The sequence below is a fragment of the Lissotriton helveticus genome, chromosome 5_1 (genome assembly GCF_964261635.1).
Source record: "Lissotriton helveticus chromosome 5_1, aLisHel1.1, whole genome shotgun sequence".
NCBI lineage: Eukaryota > Metazoa > Chordata > Amphibia > Caudata > Salamandridae > Lissotriton > Lissotriton helveticus.
Window position 1 is genome coordinate 495,690,092 of NC_136065.1, and position 23,383 is coordinate 495,713,474.

General features: G+C 51.7%; 1 protein-coding gene across 2 annotated transcripts in view; it reads right to left on the reverse strand.

Annotated features, from left to right (window-relative positions):
- The window catches only part of VPS13D (vacuolar protein sorting 13 homolog D), a 2,979,414-nt gene that overhangs the window by 14,746 nt on the left and 2,941,285 nt on the right, over window positions 1-23,383 (reverse strand). For both annotated transcript variants that reach the window (XM_078642819.1, XM_078642818.1), the window contains 2 exons: window positions 16,250-16,381; window positions 11,352-11,592 (listed from right to left, as the gene is read on the reverse strand). In XM_078642819.1, coding sequence (XP_078498945.1) covers window positions 11,352-11,592; window positions 16,250-16,381 — 373 coding nt within the window. The remainder of the gene's footprint in view (window positions 1-11,351; window positions 11,593-16,249; window positions 16,382-23,383) is intronic.

Sequence of the window (23,383 nt, forward strand, 5' to 3'; positions counted from 1 at the left end):
AGCTTACTTTTGTGACAGGACCCAGGGGAGACACTAGGCCAGTATCAGGAGAAGTGTTAAAGCACAAGTTACTACTTGTGTAACGATATATCTGTAAGAGACATTAGTTAGTATTAGATTCCTTACCTTAGAATATCCCCAGGCGTCAGACTGGATCTGGAAAATTTTGCGTAGCAGTACCCTTGCGCGTCGGTAGGCGTCGTCTGCGGCTCCGCGTCCGTCGTCGGCGCCGTGATGACGTCGTCGGAGTACTTAGACGCCGCCTCCGCGTGCTGACGTCAGTTCTTAGACACAGCTTTTCCGCGCCAGAAACGCAGAGCTATGCCAAAAACCAACACTGGTGCCAGTGAAACTAGGGCCCTGAAGGGGACAACCCTAACCCTAGGTACTGGTTCGCAGAACAGGGAGGATGGGTGGGTCGGTAAGGAATCTAATACTAACTAATGTCTCTTACAGATATATCGTTACACAAGTAGTAACTTGTGCATCTGAAAGAGACACGTTAGTATTAGATTCCTTACCTTAGAATAGATACCCCAGCAATACCAACCCCGGTGGTGGGTCTGCGAACCAATACTCACACCAGAAAGTCCTGGAGGACGGAACGGCCAAAAAAGCCATCCCTCCGGACTTGGCTGTCCAGGCAGTAGTGTCTTGCAAACGTGTGCAGCGATGCCCACGTAGCTGCCTGACAGATGTCTTGTAAGGGCACACCCCTGCCCAGGGCAGTGGTAGTAGCCGTGGCTCGGGTGGAATGAGCCCGCAATCCAGCAGGGGGCTCCTTCCTAGCCAAGGAGTAGCATGCCTGGATACACAAGATGATCCACCGGGAGATGGTCCTCTTGTGTACCGCTTTCCCCTTCTTAGCGCCCACGTAACCAACAAAGAGTTGGTCATCCACCCGGAACTGGCGTGTGCGATCCAAATAGAATGAGAGCGCACGTTTTGGGTCCAGACGATGGAGCCGCTCTTCCTCTTTAGAGGGATGCGGTGGCGGAAAGAAGGTTGGCAAAGTGATAGACTGCCCGATGTGAAAGGCCGTGACAACCTTGGGCAGGAAAGAAGGACGAGTCCTCAGAACAACCTTGTCCGGATGGACAGAGAGGAAAGGAGGTTTAGAAGATAGAGCCTGGAGCTCACTCACTCTCCTGGCAGAGGTGATGGCAACCAGGAAAGCAGTCTTCAAAGTCAGAAGGCGAAGAGGACAGTTGTGAAGTGGCTCAAAGGGAGCGCACATCAGGAATGTTAAAACCAGGTTCAAGTCCCATTGAGGCATCACAAACGGAACAGGAGGAAACGTGTGAGTGATGCCCTTAAGAAATCTACTCACAATAGGGGACTTGAACAAAGAAGGCTGATCAGGTAGCCTGAGAAAGGCTGAAAGGGCAGAAAGGTAGCCCTTGAGAGTGCCCAGAGCAGAGCCCTGCTGGGCAAGAGAAAGAAGGAAGAGAAGAACCTCAGAAAGAGGGGCAGAAAGAGGATCCACAGCCTTTGCTGTACACCATGCCACAAATCTGTTCCACCTGCAGGCGTATACCGACTTTGTGGAGGGACGCCTGGCTGCCAGAATGATGTTACAGACTTCAGGAGGCAAGTCAAATGGCCTCCACTGTCGCCGCTCAATCTCCAAGCATGGAGGTGGAGACTGGACAGGTTCGGGTGGAGGACCGTCCCCTGCTGCTGCGACAGAAGGTCCTCCTGAAGAGGCAGACGAACCGGGGGATCGACTGACAGACTGAGTAGCTCTGGATACCAGTACCTTCGAGCCCAGTCCGGAGCCACAAGGATGACTTGGGCCCGGTCGCGCTTGATCTTCTTCAGCACTCTGGGCAGAAGTGGTATAGGCGGAAAGGCGTACAACAGACCGCAACTCCACTCGCGACGAAAAGCGTCTCCGAGCGAGTGCCGCCTTGGAAATTCCAACGCGCAGAACTGATGACATTGCGCGTTCTCTTCGGTGGCGAATAGATCTAACCAAGGCTCTCCCCATCGCTGAAAGAGGCCTTGCGCCACGTCCGAGTTCAGACGCCATTCGTGATCCATCATGCACAGACGGCTGAGCTCGTCCGCCCTGGCGTTCAGAGAACCTGCCGGGTGTTGAGCCACCAGGATCACGCCCTGGCGTTCCAGCCATTGCCAAAGGCGAAGAGCCTCTTGACAAAGGATCCACGACCCCACCCCGCCTTGTTTGTTGCAGTACCACATGGCGGTGGTGTTGTCCGTGAACACCTGCACTACACTCCCCCGGACAGAGGGGAGGAATGCCTTCAGTGCCAGACGAATCGCCCTGAGCTCCAACAGGTTGATGTGGAGCCGGGCCTCCGCTGGAGACCAGAGGCCTCTGATCTCCGCCTCTCCCATGTGGCCTCCCCAGCCCTGGAGGGACGCGTCCGTCACAACTACGTGCTCCGGTTGGGGTAGGGAGAGGGATCTGCCGCTGACCCAATCGCGGTCCGTAAGCCACCACTGCAGCTGTCTCGCAGTGCCCTCCGAGATTAGGACGTGGTCGGAGAGGTTGCCCTGATGCTGGGCCCACTGAAACTTCAGGTCCCACTGCAGAGCCCGCATCCGCCACCTGGCGTGATGCACCAGTAGGATGCAGGAGGCCATCAGCCCCAAAAGCCGCAGCGTCAACCTGACCGAGACCCGGGATAACGGCTGAAAGATGGGAATCAGAGCCTGAATATCCCGGACCCGCTGTTCGGGTGGATAAACCCGAAACCGCGCCGAGTCCAGAACCGCTCCGATGAAGAGGAGCTTCTGAGAGGGACACAGGTGCGACTTCGGCACATTGATGGAAAACCCCAGCTGGTGCAGGAGGTCTGCCGTCGTCTGGAGGTGGCTGACGACTGTCTGGGGCGAGCCCGCCTTCAACAACCAGTCGTCGAGGTAGGGGAAGACTGAAACCCCTAACCGACGCAGATGAGCTGCGACCACCGCCATCACTTTCGTGAACACCCGTGGGGCGCTGGTAAGGCCGAAGGGGAGCACGGTAAACTGAAAGTGCTCGTGGCCCACCATGAACCGCAGGTAGCGCCGGTGGGCAGGCAGGACGGGGATATGAAAATAAGCGTCCTGCAAGTCCAACGCTACCATCCAGTCTCCTGGGTCCAGGGCAGCAAGGACCTGAGCCAGTGTCAGCATCTTGAACTTCTCCTTCCGGAGGAAGCCGTTGACGTTCCGTAGGTCCAAGATAGGACGTAGGCCCCCTTTGCCCTTCTTGGGTACCAGGAAGTAGTGGGAGTAGCAACCACACCCTACTTCTGGCCCAGGAACGCGCTCGATGGCCCCCTTGGCCAAGAGGGCCGTAACTTCCTCCTGCAGAAGTCGCAAGTGATCCCCCGATACACGGTGGTTCTGCGGTGGCATGGCTGGAGGAGTCGCCTCGAAGGGGACGGAGTAGCCCCTTCGGACGATTTGCAGCACCCACCTGTCTGAAGTGACGGTGCGCCAGTGGAGGTGGTGATGGCGAACCCTGCCCCCCACTGGCGTCACATGGGCCTGAAAGCACGGACTAGGAAGGTTTCGAGGCGGATGCTGCGGGGGAAGGTGTGGACTGACCTCGCCGTTGCCCCCGACCGCCCGGACGGCGGTTCCCACGGCCGCCACCGCGTTGGGTATTGCACTGCGGCGCGTGGCTGGCGGCGCGTGTGGGCGCACCCCTTCCGTGGCCACGAAAGGAGTGATAGGCAGCCAGTTGCTGGCGCTGGCCCGAAAGGCCTAAGGACTTGGCCGTAGCCCTGGAGTCCTTAAAACGCTCAAGCGCATGGTCTGCCTTGTCGCCAAAGAGGCGACGGCCATCGAACGGCATGTCCATAAGTGTGTTCTGGACATCTGCCGAGAAGTTGGCGGACCTCAGCCAGGCGTGGCGTCTGACCCCCACCGTCGTAGCCATCGCTCTGCCTAGCGAGTCGGTGGTATCCAGCCCACACCTAATAGAGTATTTTGCTGCATCCCGGCCCTCCACAAGGGCTTGGCCGAGTTTGGCCCGTACCTCCAACGGACACTCTGGCAGCACTTCCGCGACCTTATCCCACACAGAGTGGGTGTAACGTCCCAAGAGGCAGGCGGTGTTAGAAGACCGCAGGCCGAGGCTAATTGATGAGAAGATCTTCTTCCCATACTGGTCATACCTCTTGGATTCCCGGTCCGGGGGGGCGGACGGGAATGCGGTCTGGGAATTGGAGGCCTGGATGACCAAGCTCTCGGGGGTAGGATGGGAGGACAGGAAACATGGGTCGCCCGGGGCTGGGCGGTGGCGTCTGGCCACGTTCCTATCTACGGGCGAACCCGTAGCGGGCTTGGACCAAGTGCCCAGCAGAACGTCGGTCAAGGCCTCATTAAAAGGCAGCAGAGGCTCGGCCGAGCTTGACTGCGGTTTAAGGACCTCAGTGAGGAGGTTAGTCCTCACGGCCGCGACGGGGAGCTCAAGGCCCAAGGCCTTGGCAGCCCTCATCAGCACCTCACTATAAGTTGCCCCCTCCTCCGATGCCACGGAAGGAGGGGAGACAAAACCAGTGTCTGGAGAGGTGTCCAGGCCACTGGCCTCCCCAAGGTCTCCTGTCCAGTCCTCATGAGACTGACACTCCCTGGTCAGAGGGTCCTCAGACCCCTCCCAGTCCTCTTCATCACCCATCTCCTGAAATTCAGGGCTCTCATCCAATGGGGCCTGCTCATAGAGAGAGAACTCTCCAACCGGCGTCTGGAGCGGCGCCCAACGGGGCCGTCCCGACGCCGGAACAGGAACGAAGGTGGAACCGGGGACGGCGCCGCCCGAGGCCGGCGCCGGAGGCGACACCTGAGGGTCCGACGCCGGGGAGGACGTCAGATCCACCGGCGACGAACCAGATCCCGAAGGAGGACCAGCGGCATCTTGCGGCGCCGGGCCCGAAGGCGCCGGCGGCGTCGGAACAACTGGACCCCTCGGCGCCGGGATAACGGGGACCTGCGGCGCCGGGCCCGAAGGCGTCGGCGGCGTCGGGGCCAAAGCACCCGACGGCATCGGGGCCGGAGCCGCCGACCCGCTAGGGCCCCCAGACGGGTCCGCTGGGCCCGAAGCCGCCGCGGAGCCCGTCGGAGGAGAGAGTTTCCTCATGGCCATGAGGAAGCGCTCGATCTCCTCCGGCGTCGCGTTGAGCCCAGGGACCGTAGGGTATGGGGCTGCACGCGGCGCCCGCGACTCCGACGGAGCCGCGTGGGCGGTGTCACCCGAACCCCCGGCCGCATCGTGCGAGCGTCGGGGGGAGTCCGAGGAGCGATGACGCCGCTTGGACTTCTTGTGCCTCTTACCTGACGGCGACTTCGACCCGGAGGAGTGAGGCCTACTCCCGGAGCTGTGATGGCTCCGAGCCCGCGACCTGTCCCTCGACCTCCCATGGGATCGGGACCTCTCACGGCGCGGGACCGACTGCCGGAGTTCGAGGCGCCTATGGGTACCGCTCCCGTCTAGCTTTCGAAGAGAGGGCCCGGCAGTGGGAGCAGGCCTTGTCGTCGTGGTCGACGCCCAAACACGACAAACAGACGCGGTGAAGATCCGTGACCGACATCAGCCGGTCGCAATCGTCACAAGGTTTGAAGCCGGGCATCCCTAAGGCACCGTGTCGGAGTCGAGAGACTCGAAATAGGATCAAAAAGATCAAAAAGGTTAGTCAAAAAGTGACTAGGGCTACTGCTTTTTCCAGATCTGCGCTTGCTGGCGCGGAAAAAAGAAGAACTGACGTCAGCACGCGGAGGCGGCGCCTAAGTACTCCGACGACGTCATCACGGCGCCGACGACGGACGTGGAGCCGCAGACGACGCCTACCGACGCGCAAGGGTACTGCTACGCAAAATTTTCCGGATCCAGTCTGACGCCTGGGGATATTCTAAGGTAAGGAATCTAATACTAACGTGTCTCTTTCAGATACCTCTGTCATCCTGAATCTCTTCCTAATCATCTCCATCATCATAGTGGTTTTCTGAATCTGTAAAAAAATAGATTCTGTAAGGTATGGGCCCTGCCATGCGGTACGGTATCAGAATCAGAGAGATTGGCAAGTGACTGTTTGAGGTTGTGCTGCCTTCAGGAGGGAGTTGGATAACACTATAGGCTGTACATCCTCATCAAGCATCGATGTTGAGTGAGACCAATGCCAGGCGATGGTGCCATAACCACAGCAGGCACACAAATTAGTTTTGAACCCAATACAGGTTCAAAGACACAGATGGCACCGAGGGCTGACCCACCAGCGGACTTCCATCTGGTTTCCCCTGCAGATCCTTGGGTCTTGAAGGCACGCCAGAGGGAACCAGAAAACTGGCAAATATAGGCAGCATAGCCTCCCTGAAGGCTTCCACTTGTGATGTTGAAGACGAGTGGGAATTCAGGGTGTATGGGGACCAAATTCGGAATTGGCTCAGATGGAGATAGGACGAGAGACTAGGAGGCACTTTGAAGCCTTGTAGCCCTCTCTGAAGTTCCAAAGTGGCGCGAAATGGCCATTTCCAGCTTGGATTTTTTTGTGCTTTTTGTTTGACTTACCTGAAAATTTAGACTGCAATGATGATCTGCTGTGTGTCTGAATTTGGGAATGGGAATGAGACCTTCCTTTTGACTTTGACTAGGTGCAGAGCAGTCTAACTTTGTTTAGCAACGTAAAGTCTAGCCTTGCAGTCCTGTATGGTCTTCTGGTTCATCTGGGCACAGCTGCAGCAGGTTTTGATGTAATCAACACCAGGCACCACTAACAGACTTCATGAGGGTCCGTCACAGACATCTGCTTGCGACAGTCCCTGAATGCCTTAAATCTTGTGATTTTAGGGGGTGACATTTTCCTTGTACATTGGAGAAATTTCTTTGAAAAAGTAAGGCATAGCAGAAGCTCTGTGTGAGAAGTTGGCCTGATATATGATGCTCACTAGTTCTAGTGATCACCTTGTATCAGTCCAAACAACCCTTATGGTGATTGGTTGTAAAGTCAACCGTATAGACCATCTATCCTAGTAGCGTGGACAAAAGCAGTCTTTTAGGCTAATCTCTTTTGGCATGTGAAGCCAGCTGTTTTACCATAGTACAACCCCTTGAATATCAAATGAAAGGACACCACACAGGTTGTTATGAAAAATAAACAGTCTATTTATTTATAACAACACCTCTGAACTCTTTATGAGATCAGAGGGCTAAGCACATGACAATACTAAAAGGGAAATACGAGTTCGCACAATATTTACACAAGTGCCTTAGGGGCACGACAAACCATATACTCAAAACAATGGAATGCGAGGAAGGAAAATACTGTAAGGAGATCCAGATGCTGGAGGATCGCTGGGACTACGCTACAAACTAGGTAGGTAAGGAGCAGGAGGCCCACGGGACTCACGTGCAGAGTGGGAACTCTCACGCGGGATGCGTAACAACGTCTATGGATCTTACAGTTTAGAAAGTTACGGATTCCGGACGAACCCGGCTGGATGGGGGGAAAACAACAGTGGACCTGGACACTAGGATAGTGGACCAAGACTTCAGCACCTAGAAGCTTTAGTTACCTAACCCACAGGCTGCGGGTGCATAGGGTTGAAGTTGCGTCGGGTTTGCTGTTGATCCCGGTGATGCCTGAAACAAGAAGTTGCTGGCAGGCAGCCAGATGGAGGAGTCCGGTGGTTCCAAGGATGGAACTAAGAAGATGGAAGTCCTGAAAAGGAAAGGGACAGAGTCTTGGTCACTAGCCAGTGACGGTGCTGGAACCAGGAGGGAACCAGGAGCTGTCGCCGAGGTCAGGTGAAGGAGGGGTCGCTTCTCTCTGTAGCAGCGAGGACCAGGAGCTGCTCTTCACGACCAGGCTGGAGGCACGAGCTGTCCCACGTAGTCCGCTGCTGTTGGCGGTGTCGGATCGTCGATCTGGACAACAGGCCTTGGCTAATGCAAGCCATGCGGTGGAACAAAGATGGCGTCTGGTGCGGACCAGGAGGGTCCGGGGTGCTCCTCTTTTACAAGGAAGCAAGGGCCAGTCTGGGGGACCAGACTAGCAGAGTCGAATTCTTTGGGTCGTCTCAGAGGTCACTAGCCAGCCGGCAAGTGACCAGACAACAGGACAAACAGCAACCAGGCAAAAGGGCCCCACGCAGGTCACGGGGATGCTGGGGGGCTGGTCTTTGGTGCAGGAGTTGCGTCGGTGTAGGGCTTCTCAAACCCTGATGCACTTACACGAGGGTCACTCGAGGGTCGTGCTGGAAGCGCTGTGCAGGTTTCTTCAAGATGGCCGTCTCCACGTTGCTCGTCGCACCCAGGGGTCTCAGCTGTGCTGGGGAGGTGGGTAGAGGTCAGAGAGGTCTGGAGGTCCTGGTCTTGTCGAGCTGGGTCGTCGGATTCCTGGAAGGAAGGACTTTGCAGCAAACCGCACAGAAGCTTGATGGTGCCTGCGAAGCAGGATGGTCACTCCCTGACCATAGGGGAGATTCTTCAGTCTTCTGATGGATCAGGAGGTCGAAGGTCAAGAGTTTCTTCGTGGAAGGTTGTCAAGATTAATCTAACTTGGAATGGGACCAGCTCCTACCTTTATCCGGCTAAAGGGGGCTGCAATATGACTAGGTCCCTCCTCTGGGTGGGACCAGGAAGGGGGTGGCTACACCCCCTTTCCTTTGTCCAGTTTCCCGCCAGAGCTGGGGCTGGAGTGCCCCAGCAACTGGTTGGAACCGGTGTATGCACAGGGCACCTTGTGTGCCCCAGGCATGTCTCATTCCTTTCAGCCTGAGCCTACCCAATACACAAAATCCTGTCTGGGGTGGTGCTAGCACCTCCCAAGGCAGGAAACCTTTTGTCTGAGCCTCCCTCGCTGGAAGGACTCCCAGCAGCAGGAGGTCAGACTTGTGTCTGTGGTGGCAGCATCCATTTTGTGATGCTGAGGCTTGAGTTAACTTTAACCGGGGTTTACAGTTACATACATGTCATGTCCCTCGAGAAGGGTGGAATGCTAACCCCGTCTGGCGAGGGGTTAGTATTCCAATTTGTATGACACCTTACTCGACATGTTTTGATAATGCTATGCCAAAGTTAGCATTTAACCGCGAGGATTATAATGCACTTAAGAGTATATGGTATAGCGTTATCATGGAACAGCTATAAGGACTTGGTTCCGCAAGCTGCAAACGGGCTCAGCTCATGCCAGAGCACCATCTCACATAATTCCAAGCACTTTGCCTTCAGGATTGATAAGGCCTGCCATAGGATTGACTGATAGGAATATATGTGTCCATTTTAGGGTTAGATATAGGAATACTATATCTAAAGCAAAGGGTGTTTACACCACCTTGCCCCAGCTGTCGTGCAGCCAGTTGTGTCAGATTTGGGTGGCCAGCCAGGGGTGGCATAATACATGCTGCAGCCCCTGGTTGGCCCTGGGTACACCTATGCCCTGGATACCTAAGGTATACTGTACAGGGACTGATAAGGTGGCCCAGTACCAATTGGTAAATGCACCTAGGGTACATGGTTGTAATTTAGAGAGAGAACAGCTAGGCTGTGGGTCTGATTAGCAGGCCCACAGCCAGGGAGAGTCGTAAACCAGTGAAGCAAAAAGCAAAAATCTGGGGTGGCCATGGGATTGCAGACCCCACTCTCCTACACTCTGGATCTATGTCCGAAGACGCGGAAGTAAAGAAATCTACATCAGCGCGCATGGGTGGAGCTTATATGTGGCTTCATGTGTCACATCTGGAGAATAACAATGTCAGCACAGAGCAGCTTGACACCACCTGGTGGCGCGCAGGATAACTGCTCCAAAAAATGCTGGATCCAATACAATGAATCAACTGATGAGAAGAAATGCACCTCAACTTAATGTGCGAAGTGATACTTGGTGGTCATTTTTTACTTAGACATAACATGAACTACTGCCAGGTTATATATGTAGAACAGAAAGAAACCCTATCTGCCCCCCAGGACCAATGTATTAAAAAAAACAAAGGTCAAGTCGGACTCTTCTACTGGGAAACAGCATCTGTGACTACAATGGTAACCAAATCAAGCCAAAACATTTATGAACCAATCAACGAAGTAGGCAAGATCCACCAGCAGCCTTTTCTTTGTTGCTTCTGAATTCATTATAATTACATAGGCAGTAGATATGAAGAATGTGACAATAGTGCAGAAGACGCAGTTTATGGTAAAAGTGAAATATGTACAAAGTGAACACAGTACAATGTTCTCACAATGATACTCCAATACAATTTGTAAGACAATTCACAGATATTCCTTCAGTGGGACAATCACATGAAACAAGCCAGCATTGGGTCTCAGCTCTAAAAATCTGAGATGCTGACTTTGTCATATGCTTTTATTTTGAACACATGCAAATGCACGAATCATTATGCATGTGCACATATTCATAGTTGTCCCCAACAAGGAGAGTACATGGGAGAAGGAATGAATATAGACTCTGAATCTGTACTATATTAAGGCTGTCCAGCCAGAAAGGGTTATTTTTAATAATATTTCAATTCAAGGCACAAATAAAGTGGGACACAATCCTGCGTCCAACGCAATACATATAACACAAAAACAAAACAAAGGCTTAGGCTTAGGCTCAGGCAGGACAAAGGCTTACAGGAGATAAAACAAGCAAAAATAAACAAAGACACTGTTACACATTAATAACAGAATGGATTGTGTTTGCGGTGTATAGTGAGTCGACGATGTTTCGATCCCGTAGGAACAGTACTGGGATCTTCATCAGGACATAGTATTACATGCCTGAGAAAGAATTGCCGAGCGGTGTGCACATGGGCAAGCGGTCTTAGGAATAACTGTTTGGTCGAATCAGGAATTCACTTAAAGCGCGGGTTCATCGAGAGGACAGAACCGAGCCCAGTAAATTAAACATCAAATAGAAAGAGAGATAAAATATTATGTGAGTGAGCACAAGCTTCATTGAAGATAGGGTAGGAAACATCGAGGATTGAGGGATGGGAGTAAAAGTAGAACATAGGGGGACACAGGAACAAGAGGCGAGGAGAGCAATTAAACGCATACACTCATCTCTCTTGAAGTCGCATCAAGTCAGCAGTGGAAGGATATAGCTCATCAGAACCCTGTGTGACTTATAAGTACAAAAAAGGTAGGAATAACACAAGACTAGGGAGGAAATCCATAGAGTCAAACGCAGGCACTTGAGACAGACAACAAAGCAATCCAATCGTGAACAAGGAGCTAACTGAAAGCTCACTCAAAATATATGTTATGTATTGGAAACAATAGAACTTTCTGCCACACAGCTAAAGCAGTCTATAGCTGGACCTTAAAAATATATCAAAACAGTTAACAGCAAATGTTGCTGTTGAATGGCGTTAAAAAACAAAAACAGGAACAGAGTTCTCACCATAGGCTTCTGATGTGAAGGACCAGGTATCCCGACTCCTCCACTCTTATTCTCGGCTTTCTTGGTGAGCTGGACATACACTTTACCATGATCCTTGGAGACAAGGCAATGATAAAGGTCATCATATTTCACTTCAAGGAAGATGGCGTCACGATCTACATAGTCGCCACTTTTCAGGAAATAAACTGATTTGGATGAGATGAGAACGCAATAGCTGTCAATGTGCTCCACTGCGATAAAGCTGGAAAAAAACACAATATTGCAAATCAGAGCTACTTTAGTTAAACACAGAGGAATTTTTTTTTTTAGCAACAGTAGGGATCTCATATGGAACTGCAGCATCTACTACCTCAGGTGGCAGCTTGAAAGCAGTTAGCTGCCTCAATCTCTACTCATGGAGGTGTACGTTGCGCAGATTCAGGAGTCCCCTCATTGGTGGAGGATTCTCTGAGACACCTCTGGATGTAGACGGCGCTTGTGATCTGCCAGGCAACGTCTGTTTAGTTTCTACGCTCTGGTACTCACTGACCCTGCTAGGTGCTTGCCACCAAGAATGATTCCTTAGTGCTGTAGCCACCTCCAGAGGCGGAAAGCTTTCTGGCATAGGACCCAGGATCCCACTTTGCAACGCTTGAAGCAGTACTACAGGGCAGTGGTGTTGTCCATGAAGACATGCACCAGCTTTCCTTTGATGGGTGACAAGAAGGACTCCAGGACCAGATGAATGACCCGTAGCCCCAGTAGGTTGATGTGGCGCAGGCCCTCCACAGGGGACCAGAGCCTTATGATGTCGTGACCCCCCTAACACAGCAGCGATGTGTCTGTCACCATAGTTTGCTCTGATTGGGGAAAGGAAAGCAGCCTGCCGCAGGACACAGTGCCAACGCACAAGTTACTACTTGTGTAACGATATATCTGTAAGAGACATTAGTTAGTATTAGATTCCTTACCTTAGAATATCCCCAGGCTTCAGACTGGATCCAGAAACTTTTTGCGTAGCAGTACCCTTGCACGTCGGTAGGCGTCGTCTGCGGCTCCGCGTCCGTCGTCGGCGTCGTGATGACGTCGTCGGAGTACTTAGACGCCGCCTCCGCGTGCTGACGTCAGTTCTTAGACACAGCTTTTCCGCGCCAGAAGCGCCGAGCCATGTTAAAAACCAACACTGGTGCCATTGAAACTAGGGCCCTGAAAGGGGATGACCTTAACCCTAGATATCGGTTCGCAGAACGGGGAGTATGGGTGGGTCGGTAAGGAATCTATCACTAACTAATGTCTCTTACAGATATATCGTTACACAAGTAGTAATTTGTGCATCTGAAAGAGACACGTTAGTGATAGATTCCTTACCTTAGAATAGATACCCCAGCAATACCAACCCCGGTGGTGGGTCTGCGAACCAATAATCACACCAGAAAGTCCTGGAGGACGGAACGGCCAAATAAGCCATCCCTCCGGACTTGACTGTCCAGACAGTAGTGTCTTGCAAACGTGTGCAGCGAGGCCCACGTAGCTGCCTGGCAAATGTCCTGCAAGGGCACTCCCCACCCCAGGCCGTTGTAGTAGCCATGGCCCGGGTGGAATGAGCCCGCAATCCAAAAGGGGGCTCCTTTTTAGCCAAGGAGTAACATGCCTGGATACACAAGATGATCCACCGCGAGATGGTCCGCTTGTGCACCGCTTTTCCCTTATTAGCGCCCACGTAACCAACAAAGAGTTGGTCATCCACCCGGAACTGGCGTGTGCGATCCAAATAGAATGAAAGCGCTCGTTTTGGGTCCAGACGGTGGAGCCGCTCTTCCTCTTTAGAGGGATGCGGTGGCGGAAAGAAGGTGGGCAAGGTGATAGACTGCCCGATATGGAAGGCCGTGACAACCTTGGGCAGGAAAGATGGCTTAGTACGCAACACAACCTTGTCCGGACGGACAGAAAGTAAAGGAGGAGTACAGGAAAGAGCCTGGAGCTCACTCACTCTCCTGGCAGAGGTGATGGCAGCCAGGAAAGCAGTCTTCAAAGTAAGAAGACGGAGAGGACAGTTGTGAAGTGGCTCAAAGGGAGCGCACATCAGAAACGTAAGAACAAGGTTCAAGTCCCACTGAGGCAACACAAACAGAACAGGAGGGAACGTGTGTGTGATGCCCTTCAGAAAGCGATGTACAATAGGGGACTTGAACAAAGAAGGTTGATCAGGCAGCCTTAGAAAGGCTGAAAGGGCAGAAAGGTAGCCCTTGATAGTGCCCAGAGCAGAGCCCTGCTGGGCAAGAGAAAGAAGGAAGAAAAGAACCTCAGAAAGAGGGGCAGCAAGAGGATCCACAGCCTTTGCTGTGCACCATGCCACAAATCTGTTCCACCTGCAGGCGTATACCGACTTTGTGGAGGGACGCCTGGCTGCCAGAATGACATTACAGACTTCAGGAGGCAAGTCAAATGACCTCAACTGTCGCCGCTCAATCTCCAAGCATGGAGGTGGAGACTGGACAGGTTCGGGTGGAGGACCGTCCCCTATCGTGCCCAGTTCGGAGCCACCCTGAAGCCGGGATTTGCAAGGCTTAGAGGCGGAAGCAGCGGGGGTGGAGGTGGACTGACCTGCTCGCTGGTTACCAGACCCACCCCTGTGGAAGACACGGCCGCGGACAAGCTGGGGCTGGTTCTGCACAGGCTTAGTGGAGGAGGGCGCTTGGGTGCTCTTACCCTGGCCACGATAGGAGCGAAACCCAGACGTGGCAGGGGCCTTCGTAAAAAGACCCAAAGACTTGGCCATGGCGCGTGAGTCCTTAAAGCGCTCTAGGGCATTGTCCGCCTTGTCGTCAAAGAGACCGGAGCCATCAAAGGGCATGTCCATGAGTGAGCTATGGACATCGGGTGAGAACCCAGTGGAACGCAACCAGGCGTGGCGCCGCAACGCCACCGTCGTGGAAATTGCCCTGCCCAACGAATCAGCGGTGTCCAAACCACACCTGATGGCAAACTTCGCCGCATCCTTGCCTTCCGCAATCGCTTGGGAAAGGACAGCCTGGACCTCCTCAGAGCACTGAGGCAGAACCTCTGCCACCAAATCCCATACTGCGAGGGAGTAGCGGCCCAATAAGCAGGCAGTATTAACCGACCTCAACCCCAAACTGGCTGAGGAGAACAACCTCTTGCCATATTGTTCCAGCCTCTTAGAGTCCTTATCCGGCGGAGCCGAGGGAAAGGCACTCTGCGATGTCGAGCCCTGAATGACCAGGCTCTCAGGAGTGGAGTGAGTGGTCAAGAAGGCGGGAACACCAGGCGCCGGGCGATGACGCCTAGCGACGTTCTTATCTACCGGCGCCCCCGAGGCTGGCCGCAACCAAGTGCCCAAGAGGACTTCGGTAAGGGCCTCATTGAAAGGGAGCAGCGGCTCCGATGATGAAGATGCCGTCTGGAGCACCTCCGTTGGTCTTAAGGGCCACCGTAGGGAGGTTGAGATGGAGAGCCTCAGCGGCCCGACGCAGCACCATAGTATAGGAAGCGCATTCCTCCATAGTAGGCGGAGGTGAGGCAAACCCCGGGTCAGAAGATACATCAAATTCACCCGCATCCTGAAGGTCATCTATCCAATCCTGCTCGGAGTCACACTGCCGTGCAAGGGGTTCCCCAGAGCCGTCCCAGTCCTCGTCTGGCTCCGGGGTAGAAGGAGCCAGCCATGGCGGCAGGGCCGGAGCCGGAGAGGGGTCAGCAGGGCCGGGAGTGGCGCCAGCTGAGGCAGCGCCGGAGCCGCATCCCAACGTGGATCCCAAAATGGTCCGGGAATCGGGGCGGGATAAATGGCACCCAGTGCGGCACCTGTGGTGGCGCTGGGTCCGGAGCCAAGGGCGGCGCCGGGGCCGGAGCCAGCGGTGTTGCACCTTGTGGCGGCAGGGCCAGGGCCGAGGGCGCTGAATCCAGTGGCTCCAGGGCTGGTGCCAGAGGCTGTGCCGCCGGGCCATCAGAATCTGGACACGGGACCGCGGGGCCCGCAGGCGCACCGTCGGGAGCCCGAGGCCTAAACAGGCGGTCCAAGGCAGCAAGAAACTCTTGCACCTGTTCAGGAGTCTCCGACGGACCCGGGTATAGCGGGTAGGCCGCAGGACACCCAGACTCCGGAGGAGCCGCAGGGATGGAGCCCCTGTCCCCCACGTCCGCCTCCGGGGAGCGACGGGGGGACGTCAGAGAGTGAACGCGCTTCTTTGACTTCTTTTTATGGCGTCGCTTACCGGAATCTGAAGGTGAAGACTTAGAGTCCGAGGAGCGACGGCTCCAGTCCACGAACGGCCCCTAGACCCAGAGCGGCAGTGAGAGGAGTGCCGGACCTCCAGCAACTTCCGGCGCAGCTCCTGTAATGCCTTCGGGGCCATGGCACGGCAGTCCCGACAATCCCGGGAGTCATGGTCATGCTCCAGGCAGTAGAGGCGGGACATTATGGGGGTCCGCCACCGGTATATTACTGTGGCACGACCCACAAGACTTAAAGCCGGGCGTCCCTACGTGCACCAGGAGACAAGAAAAGGAGTCAAAAAGTCTCAAAAAAGGGGTCAAAAAATGATCGAGGTATGTGCTCAATCCGGATCTGCACTTTCGGCACGGAAAAAGATAGAACTGACGTCAGCGCGCATGGGTGGCGCCTAAGTACTCTCCGTGAAGTCATCTCGGCGCCTACGACGCCAGTGACGGACGCGGAGCCGCAGGACGCCACCTACTGGTGCGCATAGGTACTGCTAAGCAGAAAAACTGTCCTGATCCAGCCTGACGCCTGGGGATATTCTAAGGTAAGGAATCTATCACTAACGTGTCTCTTTCAGATTAGAACTGCACAGTTTGGAAAAAGGAAATGTCTTCAAAGTAAGTTAATGTTAACAAGTATGCAGTGGAACACATTGTTTTCAAATACTTTTACTTACAACTCATCCTGAATGTTTTCGGTCAAACGAAAGAGCTGTTCTTGCCCTTCAGCTTGTGTATCGGAGTACCTGGGCAAAAGACCTTGTGGACTAGTACAGCATCGAGGTCTCCTCATCCTTTGTGTCTGTATTCTATAAAAGATAACAAGGTTCTTCTTAGCGGTCACATTTTAGCTGCTAAACAGCAGAAAAATATACTCTTACACATATCATCACATTAAGATTTAATCGATGGCTGGCATCTGTTCCTTCCTTTAGTTACGAGAAAGACAGTTGATTTATATGAGACAGTAATAGGAAAGTTCCTTAATGCAGGTTAAAAAAAATTAAGTAAACTAACTAACTAATATGCTTAATTAGCATATCTATCCGAGTTATTTTTTTTTTAAAAACCTTCTGCGCATCAGGGCAGCCAAAATATATATATATATTTTTTTAAAGTACCTTCTGTGTTTCCCTTTTATCTGTGACTTTTATGGTTTGTTCAAAACCGAATAAAGTTTTACTTACTTAATTACTATCCCAGTACAACCCCAAAGTGAACAAAGAGCACTTATCGGATATCTCCAGACAAAGGAATTCTAAACCTAATCTTGTACAAAAAAACACTTCCTGAAGATGATCTGCATATGTTCATGCTATGCCCAAAGATTCAACCGTTTTGGGAGGAAGTGAGTAGCTGTCGGTCGAAAGCCCTTGGGTCACAGATTAAGGTAAGCCTTGAGTCAGTTATATCTGGAAGACTCGACTTACAAGGTAAGGGCACGGACGACGCTGCCAAGCGTATTTTTTATTCTGTAATTTTGGCACGATGAGAGATTTGTGGGTCTCTCCAGTTTCACCCATAGTGGCAGATTGGCTGCGTGCCATGAGATATTCAGCGAAATGTGATATTTCGGATCAGCCGAAAAAGAGATATACATTTTGGACTCCTTTTTTTACTTGTCTTGGGTGAGAATGGGGGGGGGCGAGGGGGGAGGGTGGTGGTTTGGGGGTTTTTAGTTTTTGGGATAATGCATAAATCCTATGATTAAGCCTTAGCTTGCATCGGTTGGTAGGAGTCTTCTTGTTATCAAGGAGATGTAGGGTCGGGCCTGATGCGCTGTGGAAGTGGCCCCTTTTAACTTTGCCAGGCTTGCCCTGGATGGGAGTTTCTACGGTTGGGAGCGCTGCTGGACCCCCCCCCCCCCTTCTCTATCACCAGCAAATGAGGTGGAAAGCCCAGTGTGGTCAATTTGAGTTATGGGCAGCAAAAAGGCAATTGAGGACTTTGAGAAGACAATTTTAGATGGTGATAGACAATTGATAAGTTCAGCTAAATAGTGGTGTTGGAGACAGGGGGGGGATAACTGCATTGACAATTAATTTATTACCCAAATTACTTACATGCTATGCACCGATGGTAATGTTAAGGTAGGTTGTGAAATGTACTTTTAGATGAACGGTGGATCATTTCCATAATATGGCCAAATGTACATGATTTACAAAATTTGCACTTCTTTCAATATTCTTTTAGGTACAATTTACTGGTTCATAAACAATAATTTCAATCGCCCAGTATAAGTAATATCAAGACGGTAACTGTTTTATGGCAACTTCAGAAAATCAATGTGTATAATTTCTGGAACAAATGTACTTCGAATGTGACAGATATGGCAACAAATATATTTTACGAATTAATTTTTTGGAAGTTAATGTCAATGTTTTACCAAAATAGCTAAAGGCTGAGGCAGACTCCTAACCTCACAAGAATTCCCATTTTTGTCCCTTAATAACTTTATGAAAGAAACTCGAAGGGGGGTCCTTAAAATTTCGACTTCCATATGAGCCATATAAGGTAAAGGTTCGTCACGTAGCTAAAAAGATATAACGGGCCCCCAAATCGGCGACTATTCCATTACAAATATAATGAAAATTGTCACAGCCATCTAATGTCGCAATAAGCTTGAAAATCACTGAACTTAAGGTCACCAAATTTTACAGCCACATATTGCTTTCCTCTATCCGGTGCCTTCTTGGGTACACCAGACAGTCTACTGTAATTCAAACGTTCTGGGTCTCACTGAAAAAAATAAATGTAGGCTCCTACACGTACACAATTCAACAAATAGATCTATGTTTAATATTCATAAATTTGAATTTATCTCAAGGAAGCTTAAATATATTGACTGGCTTCCTGTTAAAAAGAGAGCGAGTGGCATTTAAAACCCTCTGTGTGCTGCACAGTATCTTCTATTCTGCTCATCCTAGTTACCTGGCAAGGCAGTTTGCTGACTACATCCCTAATTGCAGATTTCGAGTAACATGAGCCAAACTATTTACCATCTGTAGGAAGGTGGATACCCGACTATGGTTACCCCCAACTTTTTGCCTAGTGTTTAGCTGGTTTTCGACTTAGTTGGCCTGGGATCCTGCTATTCAGGACCCCAGGCTCTCTGCTCTCTCTGTAAAATGGACTCCATGTACTGTAGGTACATACCAAATTGGATATTGGGTCACCTTTGTGAGTCCCTGTATAATGTACCATAGGTACCCAGGGCATAGGTACACCCAAGGCCTACCAGGGGCTGCAGCATATATTATGCCACCCCTGGCTGGCCACCTAAATTGACACAACTGGCTGATCACTCAGCTGGGGCAAGGTTGTGTAATCACCCCTTGCTTAGGTATAGTATCCCTATACCTACCTCATATATAGACACATAGTAACCTATAAGTCACTCCTATGGCAGGCCTTAACAATCCTGGCGGCAGAGTGCTTGGTTATGTGTGAGATGGTGCTCTAGCATGAGCTGAGCCTGTCTGCAGCTTTCGGAACCATGTCCTTATAGCTGTTCTATGATATAGCCATACCATATACTCTTAAGTGCATTATAATCCTCGCGGTTGAATGCTAACTTTGGTTTGGCTTTATGTAAACATGTCGTGTAAGGTGTCATACGCTATGGAATACTACCCCCTCGCCAATTCTAGCGACGGGGGTAGCATTCCACCCTTCTAGAGGGAGAAGACATGTTGTTGCTGACTATCCGGGTTAAAGTTAACCAGAGCCCCAGCGTCACAAGAAGGACGCTGCTGCCACAGACACAAGTCTGACCTCATGCTGCTGGTAGTCCTTCCAGTCACGGAGGTTTGGACAATAGGTTTCCTGCCTGGAGAGGGCGAGCACCACCCCAGACGGGACTTTGTGTATTGGGACAGGGAGGGCTGAATAGATTGAGACAATGCCTGGGGCACACTAGGTGCTCCATGCATACTCCAGTTCAAACCGGTGCTGGGGCACTCCACCCCAGCTCTGGCGCGAAACTGGACAAAGGAAAGGGGGTGTAACCCCCCCCCCCTTCCTGGTCCCACCCATAGGAGGGACCTAGACAGTAATCCAGCCCCTTTTAGTTGTATAAAGGTAGGAGCTGAACCCCAGGATTTTAGATTTGATCCTGAACTGAAACTTGAAACGAAACTCTGGACCTTCGACATTCTGCTGAAGCTGAAGACTGAAGAATCTCCCTTGTGGCCAAGGAGTGACCACCCTGGGCAACCAGACACCATCCAGCAAATCAACGGCTTGCTTTGTCGACGCTCCCGCCGGGACCCGAGCACAGAGCCTGACAAGACCCAGACTTCCAGACCTCTCTGACCCTCTCTTCACGTCTGCAGCATAGCTGAGATCCGTGGAGGCGACGAGACACGTGGGACTGGACATCTTGAAAAGTCCACGACTTGCTAACTGTGCAGCTCCTGAGGTATCCTCGCAGCTGTGTACTGGGGATTGAGAAGCCCCAAATCCGAGCTCTACCTGCACCGAAGATCAGCCCTCCACACTCCACGAGTTCTGCGTGGGGCCCTTCTACTTCTGTTCTGCTCGACGCGTTGTCCGGTTGCTGGCCCGTTGGCTAGTAACCTCTGTGACGACAATCCTTTTGAATCAACTGGCTGGTCTGGTTGCTCCAGACTGGCCCTCGCCTCCCTGCAAAGGTGAGCCACCTCAGACCTTGCTGGTCTGCATCAGAAGCCTTCTTTGTATCCTGCGTGGGTTGCCTTTGCCAAGGCTTGGACTCCAATCCGGCAGTCGACCCCTCCATCGGCGAGAACCTTCGTGGGACAGCTCCTCTCCAGCATCTGGTCGCCCTCGACGACTGCTGGTCCGTGTGGCTGAAGAGACAAGCTTCACGACAGCACCTGATTGCTCCTCAACGTCGTCTGGTTCCTTCCTGGTTCCACCCGGTCACTGGCAAGTGACCCAGACACTGTCCCCTCTGCTTTCAGGTCTTCTTCATCCTCGATCCACCCTTGGATCCACGCGGACATCTTCCTCCTGGTCGCCTGCAGCATCTTTCTTCACAGGCTCCATAGACTTCAACGGCGAAACCAGACACATCTTCACACCTATGCACCCTCTTCCTGTGGGTGAGGTAATGCGAGTACTCCGGTGCTCCCAAGGGTATTGACTATCCAAGTGTCTAGGTTTTTAGTTGTTTCCTTCTAGCTAGACCGGAAGTGTCCTAAATCCTTCTTTTTCTAAACTCTAAGTTCTCATTGACTTAAAATTGACTTTCGCGTGTGTGCAAAGACACTGCACGCGCCGCCTGTGGGCCTCCTACTTCTAACCTAAGGGTCAGATAGTGTAGCCCCAGCGATTCTCTAGGCCCTAGGCTTTTCCTTTTCTCCAGTCGTGGTTCTTATACCACTTGCTTAGTATATGGTTTTACGCCTAAATTGTGCTATTTAAAGTATTCCTAAGAGTAACTTGTCATGTTCTTTTGCCTCTGACCTCATAAAGAGTTCAGAGGAGTGTGTTAGTAAATAAAAAACATATATATTTTATATATATCCTGTGTGGTGTCCTTTCATTTGATATTCAAGGGGTTGCATATGGTAAAACAGCTGGCTTTACACACCCTCAAGAGTCTTTTAGCCTAAGACTGTTCTGTCCACACTACCACTAGGATAGCTGGTCTATAAAGTTGCCTTACAACCATCACCATAAGGGTTGTTTGGACTGGTGCAAGGTGTTTACTAGAATAGTGAACATCATATACCAGGCCAACTTCTCACACCATCAGTAATGTTAAATCCTGGAAACGGGCAGCAACATTTATTGGACCTAAGTTGTAAAGCACGCGCCCTTTCTGCCTTAAAAATGAATATTTTGTGAACAAATTTAGAAGAAACCCTGAAATCCTGCCTGTTTGACTATGAAATGTTTCACAGTGTGACACTCTATTGTAGTGCCAAGAGACCTCCGTTGGGATATAGTAAGACCTTGATGGACCGAAACTGGCAAAAGAAAAAACTGATTGGAGCAGGGTCAAGAGTTGTCTGCATATGGCTGGGTCCAACCCGAGGTGGCATGGTGGGTGAAAAGAACAAACGTATTTTATAAATTAATTTTTAATAAGTTAATGTACGAGTTACTTACCTTCGGTAACAATGTATCTGGTAGAGACGATTCTAGCCGCTGATTCCTTCACGTAGAATTATCCCCAGGCGTGAGACTGGAACCGAAAATCTTTTGCGCAGCATCCCTGCGCCCCGGGGGGACGGCATCACGCGACTCCGCCCAGGCGTTGCCCAACCATTACTCCTCAAGCCATCGTCGTCCCACGTGGGAACCAACCGGCTATGGTTGAAAGTGGCAGGGAAAAGGACTCCCAACAGCTGAATCAAGTTATATTGATAGATGGCAGTAACATTAATGAAGAACCCCAAGCAGTCTATCAAGAATCCAGTATATCGCAGGCTAATGCAAATGATAGAGCTGGTGCGATAGTTGGCATAAACCCTAATATTGAACCCCAAAGGTTACCTCAGGAAGACGATTTCTCGAGTGATAATGAAACTAAAACCGCCAGAGTTACAGAATCCCAACAGACGGTTCATGCCTTGGCATTAAAAGTCATCCCTCCCAAAGATGAACAACAACTGAATCATGAATCCAATAAAACAGAAGACATGGACATCAACACGCAACGATCATTAGTATCCTCACTTTTCGACTCAAGCTCCCACCCTATCCTTATCACTGATCTCGACCCGCTAAGGTAAGTAACTTGTGCATCTGAAAGAAACAGGTTAGTATTAGATTCCTTAACTTACAATTGATACCCCAGCAATACCAACCCGGTGGTGTGTCTGCGAACCAATGATCACACCAGAAAGTCCTGGAGGACGGAACGGCCAAAGAAGCCATCCCTCCGGACTTGGCTGTCCAGGCAGTAGTGTCTTGCAAACGTGTGCAGCGAGGCCCTTGTAGCTGCCTGACAAATGTCCTGCAAGGGGACTCCCCGGCCCAGGGCAGTAGTAGCCGCCGTGGCCTGAGTGGAATGGGCCCTCAGCCCAACGGGAGGCTCATTTTTAGCCAAAGAGTAGCATGCCTTGATGCACAACACGACCCACCGAGAGATGGTCCGTTTGTGCACCGCCCGCCCCTTCTTTGCGCCCACGTAACCAACAAAGAGTTATGCATCCACCCGGATCTGGCGTGCGCGATCTAGATAGAATGACAGCGCACGTTTTGGGTCCAGGCGGTGGAGGCCGCTCTTCCTCTTTAGAGGGATGCGGAGGCGGGAAGAAGGTGGGCAAGGTGATGGACTGCCCGATGTGAAAGGCTGTGACAACCTTGGGCAGGAAAGAGGGTCTTGTCCGCAACACAACCTTGTCCAGATGGACAGAAAGGGAAAGAAGGTTTAGAGGAAAGAGCCTGAAGCTCACTCACTCTCCTGGCAGAGGTGATGGCAACCAGGAAAGCAGTCTTCAGAGTAAGAAGGCGAAGAGGACAGTTATGAAGCGGCTCAAAAGGAGCGCACATCAGGTAAGTCAAAACCAGATTCAAGTCCCTCTGGGGCATCACGAAAGGAACAGGGGGAAACATATGAGTGATACCCTTCAAGAATCTGTTTACAATCGGGGACTTGAACAAAGAAGGCTGATCAGGTAACCTCAAGAAGGTGAAAAGGGCAGAAAAGTAGCCCTTGATAGTGCCCAGAGCAGAGCCCTGCTGGGCAAGAGAAAGAAGGAAGAGGAGGACCTCAGAAAGGGGGCAGAGAGTGGATCCACAGCCTTTGCTGTGCACCATGCCACAAATCTGTTCCACCTGCAGACAAATACCGACTTTGTGGAGGGACGCCTGGCTGC